Here is a 7,468-nt window from a genome sequence, read left to right on the forward strand (position 1 = left end):
TTTTCATATATTTATTGACCATTAAGATAACCTCTTTTGGTGAAGTGCTTATTCAGGTCTATTGCCTACATACTATTACATCAGTTTCCTTTGTTATTGAAATATGTCCAATTAAATTTTGACCAAGTTGGGGACTGGATTCAGACAAAAATTTGTGCTTGGTCATATCACATTTGGGATATTAATTAGGTATCCAGATGTGGAGGCAAAGAATGCAGTTGAGTACATGAGTTTGGGGTTCAGAAAAGAAGTAAGTTTGGAGACATACGTGTGGAAGCTCTGAGCTCATGAATGGACTTAAAGCCTTGGAACTGAACAACATCAACCAAAGTAAGGCTAACTTCTAGCATAGCGCAAGCCTTAAATTTTTGAAAAAGGAGAAAATGCCAAAAGGGAGACTGCAAAAAAGTGGCTAGTGTGTTAAGAGAGAAACCAAGGGCTTATCAGGTTTAGGATTTCAAACGAAAAGAAGTGTGATATTTCAAATAAGAAGGAATGATCAACTCTACGAAATAGCACTGAGAGGTTGTGTAAAATGAACACAGATTAGTAAGATAAAAGTTATTGGTAATCTCCAAGAAAGTGGTTTCCATAGGAATAAAATCTTGATTGGAGCAAGTTAATGAGAGAATAACAAATGAAAAAATGGACACAGCAGTTTGGATACTTCTTTTATGATAGTTGTCATAGAGTAACCAAAGAACTGTCAAGGATGGAATTTTTCTATAAAGATAGGAGATATTATGCCTAAGTACAACTTGGACTTGATCCTGTGGTGAAGAAGACATTGAGGATGCAGGAAAGATGAAATTAGACAAATCACTGTGTAAACCCAAGGGGATGGAATTGTGTATAAAAATGTAGGATTTGGTAGACAGAAAATTCATCACGATGAAATAATTACTCCACAGACAGAGACAATGGATATCAGAGCTTCACCTAAGTCTGCTCTCTTGTGCATTAATGGCTAAAATCATATAACTCAGCTCATTCTGATACTGGCTCTTGCTGCTCTGGTGTAAGTGAAGTCAGGAACATGGGGCAACCAGGAACACCTATCATGTACCCTGCAGTGCACTATTCACATTACAACTTCAATAAAACCCCTTAAATTGACTATTTTATAGATGTAGAAATGGAACCTCTTAGAGACTAACTTATGCAGCACCAATTAGCTACCACGTTATAGAACTGTGATTCAGATATCACATTTGAATTTTTTTTCCTATTTATTAGGTCATAAATAAATTAGGTCATAAATTCCTAATTTATGACCACAAAATTTAACAGCTAATGCTGGATACTTCTGAGAGTGAAAGGCACAAGTGTAATAGTTCAACTGAGATAATAGGTATAAACCAAGACTTTCTAGAGTATATACAGCATATGATCACCCTATCTTTTCCTTAACCTTTTGATATCCTCTTGTATTCAATTCAAAGCATTCTATTCAATTTCAATTTTTCCACTGCTATATTTAATGCCAATAATAACTTTAAGTTAAAAATAAAGAGGCCAATTACATCTGAAAAATTATAATAAAGACAGGAAAGCTTAACTATGCCTAAGGATTAATTTATTGAAATGACTGGTTACAAAAGAGATTCTTAAAGAAATAATGAACACAAATCCAGAAATTATTTTTGATATGTTTATGGTATTTCCCACTTAAAGTTGAAATTTCGTTGAATTAAACTTTTGAAAATATAGAGTTTATGAGTCAAATTCAAATTAAGATGAATGCTATATAAAGCATAAAATAAATAAAGGAAAAAAAGTTTCATATTTTCCCATGTCGACTCATTTAAAAACTATTTTGGTAGCATGATGAAAGGATTGAAAAGTTGCCACATTTCCAGTCACAGTCAATTCTGTGGAATAGAGAACAAATATAGAATTAGTTATATGGTATAACTCTTCATCTCTCCCCATTTGTAATTTTGGTGGGACTAATTCATAAGAGAAATTTTATTACAAATGCACCATGTTGTGCCCTATCTTGGAGGCATATAAAAGTTCCTCTAGGACCAAATATCAGCTCACTTAGAATTGTTTTATATCTACTGGATCATGATCACAGGAGGATTCGCATCTTAAGAATCTCAAAACTATATTCTATTCCCTTTTTAAGACTTATGTCTGGACTAAGAAACTGTATTTTTACTTATAAATTGAAAGACAATATATAAATTTTAACTGATAACTAATTGAAGATCATAAAGCCTAAGTTAGAAATGTGAATGCAGTTGATCTTTAAAATAAGCTCTAACATGTTTGCATAAAAGTAGAAGAAATTATTTTCAGTTTTTCCTAAAAATGATGATAATCAAGAATAAGGATATAGGCAATTGAAAGAAAAAGAAGTCTGTCAACAGCACATACATACAATTTTGAATTATTTGAAATATAAAAGATACAAAATTTCAGGTGCATAATTAATAGTCAGTCATTGAGAATAAATTGATAAGTAATAATTAAGTTAGTATATTGATGGAAGTTGCCACTATTTGGGGCTTATCCAGGAAAATGAAATGTAAAAAGATATTAACTGTGAAAATGATCAGTCTATCTCCAAACTCCTAAAGCTTACCAAAAGTGAGGAGGGGGCATTAATTGTGAAATCCTCTTAGACCTTAAAAATTAAAAAAAATAAATGAATAAATATACAATTCACCTTTTGGCAAGAACACTTTCCCTAAGAATTTCATGAGTATTGAAATAAACACCTCAGTATTTTGCCCTCATATGCTCATACATCAAAAACAAGATGTGAAATGAGGCATGTGGGAAATAATTGTGCACAAGCAAAACTTCGAAATTGTAGAAAATAATGAACTTTCTTAGGTTTGTTATTCCCAACCAAATGAGGTTATCAAATTTAATTCTGGCTTTAGTACACCTTAATCCTCTTTATCTAAATTATCAACAGACCAATTAAATCATAGTCCCTGAAATTATTTCTTCCCAATATTCAGTTTCTTCTACATAGAAAGAACAATTATATCAGAATCTCCATGGGTAAGCTTAGACATTGAGATTTGGGTGGGGGTGGGGGAAGTTCTCCAGGTTATTCTATTTGTAGCTAATGTTGAGAACCACTGATCTAAACTATATGCATTTTGGAACCATTCATTATTCATTTTTTCTTTTATTCTAGAGCTTTCAATTACTCTAACATCATAGAAACATCATAAGTGAAACAGCACAATTAGTAAATTTGGACTTACAGTAACAGGGTAGAGCCCCCGGATAGGACCAAGTACAGGCTCCTGGTACAGCAGAAGGGCCTGGTTGGGCATAACTCTCTGGAGGTAGGGCACCACTTGCTGGGGAATAGGCAGGACTTTGGGCTGAGAAAGGGACTGCAGGGGCTGAGGAGGAAACATGGGGGTAAGAGGAAGGTGATGGGGAGGCTGGTGCATCAAGGACTGGAGCAGAGGCAGAGGAAGGTGCAGATTTTCAAGATCAGTGAGAGTGAAGCTCTGGCTTTCAATAAAGGGCTCTACTGGAGATTTAGGGAAGGGCATTTCTTTATGCTTAGGAAGGACAGTCTCCTTAGCTTTGGGGACTTCCATTATTTCAGGCTGAGGGAAAGGCACCACCACAGGGGGCTGAGCAAGAGACAGGATGTTTTGAGGAAGGATAGGGTAAGGGATTGTCCCAGTGTAGGAATAGACTAGAGGCTGTGGCTGGGAAAAGTGGTAGATTTTATCCTGGCGTTCATCCTGGAAAGAAGGAAAAATAATCTTTGCGTCTGTAACTCAGTTATAATTGTCATTCATGATGAAGTAGCCTCCTCTTTTTTGAACAATGATTCAGTGAAAAGAGAGAAGGAAAATCTTTCACTTACTTTGGTTAAGAAATCATTTGGGGTCCTGTGAAGATTAATGAGGAAAATGCCCACTAAGGGATTTCTCATTAACCCACTTCCTTCATAGGTGAATCCACAGAGCCAAAAGAAATCAATGTTTGGAGATTTCAAGACTTGTTTCACCTTTCCCTGAGTTGCCTGCAGAGCTGTAGCTATATACTTTGGTCTTCAGAGGGTACAGACTTTTCAACAATGTGTTGATAATAGTCATAATTGTTTTCATATAATGAATGAAGATCTATTTTAAAAAGACTTAAAGGGGTAACTTCAAGGTTTATTTTTGTTTGTTTTAATGAAAAGTAAGTCTTAATTTTTTTTTTTTAATTCAAGGAGTTACTTAACAACAGCAAACTTCTAGCACTACTTCCCTTGGTAGAAGGTAGTGATCTTGAGTCTCTAAAGAGGCATCAATTTGTAAATTCATTTTGATTTAGCAAATATTTGGTGTAAGTTCCAGACAATCTAACTTCATTGGTAAAACAGGAAAGCTTAAATATCACAATTAGGTAAGTATGTTACCATAAAATTAATTTAATTACAGAATTTTATGTTGTTCCCAAGCCTTATTTTTAAACAAGCTCTGTTATTTAATAACTATGTGATATTGCCACACAACTGTGTACTCAATTGTTCTGTACCTCACTTCTGTCATCTGTGTAATGGAAATACTTTTAGGAACTCCATACATTCATAAATGTGAGTATAAAAGCTACAGAATGCTAATGTAAAATCACTGAATATTCACTGTGCACCAGCTCATCAATCCTGGGAGTTTATGAATATTCTCAATTTACAGGTGAAGAAATTGAGGTACAGATAAACTTGGAGCCAAGGTTATACAGCTGATAAATGATCAAATTAGGATTTTTGCCACACTGCTTCCCTCCTCTCTTTCCTCACCATATCCATCTTGAGAATAAGGGGATCACAGTCCCCTATCCAAAAATGTTCCTACCAATGTGCACTTATTGAAAACAGGTATACTATTAGTAAAATGAATAAACCAATAGTTATTCTTAGGTATTTATTCTAAATTCTGGGAGCTGATTATGTGTTTAAAAATGTGTTTAAATCTTTAAAAATATTTTCACCTTCTCAAAGTTTAATTTCTTCCACTGATGTTTATATTATTACCATTCTTTAGACTGAACATAATTATTATAAGTATGTTTGCATGTATTATATTTCATTATAATTTTCAAAATATACTAATCATGAAAAAATTACCTCTGTTTGTTGCTGTTCCTCATGTCTAAACTTCTCAATTTTCTGCTAAAAAACCAATTACACATAAAGAAATGTTATTATTTGTAAAAATCAAACAGGAAATTTTGAAAATATGTACATTTAAATAGAACGGTTTTACCTTGTTGATGTGCGTAACAAATTCCTTTGGAAGAAAACATAAAATCAGGTTTAGTTTTAATGAACAATTCTTAGTTGTCAACATACATCAGAAAATGAAGGCATTTAATAGGTTAATGCAGACATATTGTTTGATAATATCATTATTTTAATTGCTGAAACTTCATGTTACACTATTCTGAATAAATCTGTTGTATAAAAGAACAGATGATGCAGTCAAGAAAGAAAAGAAAATTAATGAGCATAATGCCAAAAGAAGCATTTAACAGAAGCTAATTTCTCTCTATCACCCTGTTCCCTTCTTATGACAACAAATGATGTCTAATACCCTCATCTAGTTCTAGAAGAATAGTAATTGAAAATATATGATAATAACCATTGATGCATTTGTTAATCATTCTTGGTTCCCTTGTTATGTTTAGGCTTCAAATGAATTGTAAGAAATACATACCCTCCCCTAAGGACCTTATAACCTTTGCAAAGAGACAAAGTATATTGATGTACCATTTAACTAACAGGTGGTAACAGACCCAAAAAAGAGTGGTGCAAGCATTAATATCTACATGACTCCCCCAGGCAGATTTAGGACTACACTAATTCTCACTGCCTCTTATTTATTAGATTGTTATTATAATAACAAAATATGTCCATTTGCATGTCTCTCCACTCTTTACTAAGGGTATCCCTCTTTCCAGTTTGTACCACAGCTGCTAGTCAAAGTCTGATACAGAAAGTGCTCAATAAATGTCAAAACAGGGAAAGAGGTTAACGTAGAGCTCAAGATAGAAAAGAGGACTGTATAGTTCATCAAAAAAAAAAAAAAAAGCAGGACACAGTGACACAATTCAAGTAGCAGGCAAACTTAGAAACTGCTAGAATACTAAATCTTCTAGACACTTATTCTGTCTTTAAACATACACAGTGGAAATTTACATTCGTTACCTGTCAGAACATAGCTGCATTGGCTTAACTGCCCTAATGTAACACAAAAAGAAAGTACAGTATTTTTTTGTTCTAAATTTGGGAAATTGCCTCCAAATGAACGTTGTCTTACCTCACTGCTTGAAAGGCCTTTCACAGTCTGTAAAGGAAAAAAAGAAATCAACTATCAGCTGAGTCTTCTACTAGATCATCAGAAAGTGTTATTACTTTATGGTTAGAAATTTTTCTCTGAATAAAAATATCTTACCTCACCGGATACATTGAGTTCTTCTTTCTATAGAGAAAAAAAAACCAAAAAAAAACAAAAAAACACCATTTTAGTTCCCATAGTTAACCCATTATTAAACATTTTTCCTACCTAATTTTTACCTTCCTTATGGAGAGCTATTTCACAAATTTGAGGAATAAAAAATGTTATATGTATTTTGAGAGACTTGTAATTGCTTTTACAGCTTTCAAATTTAGTACCTTTTTATTGGTATATTTTTATTTTACCTTAATGAAGAGTCTGTTTTATGGGTAACAGAAAAGGAGTTATTTTAATTTTTACTGAACAGTTTATTATGATTATGAATATGTTTATGATTATTCGTCTTCTGGAGTAGCATCCTCTGTTGAATATACACAGGTAGGGATCAGCCCAGTTCCCTAGAGTAAGAGATATGTATATTTCATCACTGGAATAAGATATATTTATCAAGATTGCACATGCATGCAATTGTATTTGTGCAATATTACTCATTTTTTTGTTCTTATATGTGTTTCTTCTTGTTTGTCTCCTGCTTATTGGTCTGTTTGCTTTTCCTTTAGGGACTGGTGGCACAATACTGTAGAAGAATTTGACCAAGATTTGTGGTCCTATAGGATTCTGTTGAGATAGTGGGTTAATGTAAATGATTTTCTTAGAAGTCAAAAGAAAAAATATGTCTGAGATCCTGCATTATTTATACATTTAAAATGTTGGTAATACTACATTCTGAAAATAGGCAGATAGTACTATTTCTTAGTTATTTCAAGATATTTTTCTGTACTTACCTCTCTTGCAAGGGCAAGAGCCAACAGGCAGGCAAGGATGAGGACCTTCATGGCTATTAAGTCCTGTGAATGGGGAAATGAGGAAACGGTATATTACTTGTCAATCTAATATATTTTCTTATTTAGGTAGGATTACTTTCCTTTAAAAGAAACCAAAGATAATGTAAAACAAAAATGTCTGGGGACTTCCCTGGAGGTCCCGTGGTTAGGACTCCATGCTTCCACTGCAGGGAGTGCAGTTCAATCCCTGGTTGG

At 33.5% G+C, this 7,468-nt stretch overlaps 1 protein-coding gene across 1 annotated transcript; it reads right to left on the minus strand.

The window, feature by feature from the left end:
* Window positions 1–239: 239 nt before the first annotated feature.
* On the minus strand, window positions 240–7,264 carry LOC309815997 (beta-casein-like; the record flags this gene model as incomplete). The annotated part of the gene is made up of 7 exons (XM_082643123.1): window positions 240–359; window positions 3,228–3,725; window positions 5,099–5,140; window positions 5,238–5,261; window positions 6,291–6,317; window positions 6,426–6,452; window positions 7,214–7,264. The coding sequence occupies 7 exons, from the start codon at window positions 7,262–7,264 to the stop codon at window positions 240–242; spliced, it is 789 nt and encodes a 262-aa protein (XP_082499249.1).
* Between the last annotated feature and the right edge of the window lie 204 nt (window positions 7,265–7,468).

The sequence above is a fragment of the Mesoplodon mirus genome (assembly GCF_964341445.2).
Source record: "Mesoplodon mirus genome assembly, chromosome: 2".
NCBI classification, from domain to species: Eukaryota; Metazoa; Chordata; class Mammalia; order Artiodactyla; family Ziphiidae; genus Mesoplodon; species Mesoplodon mirus.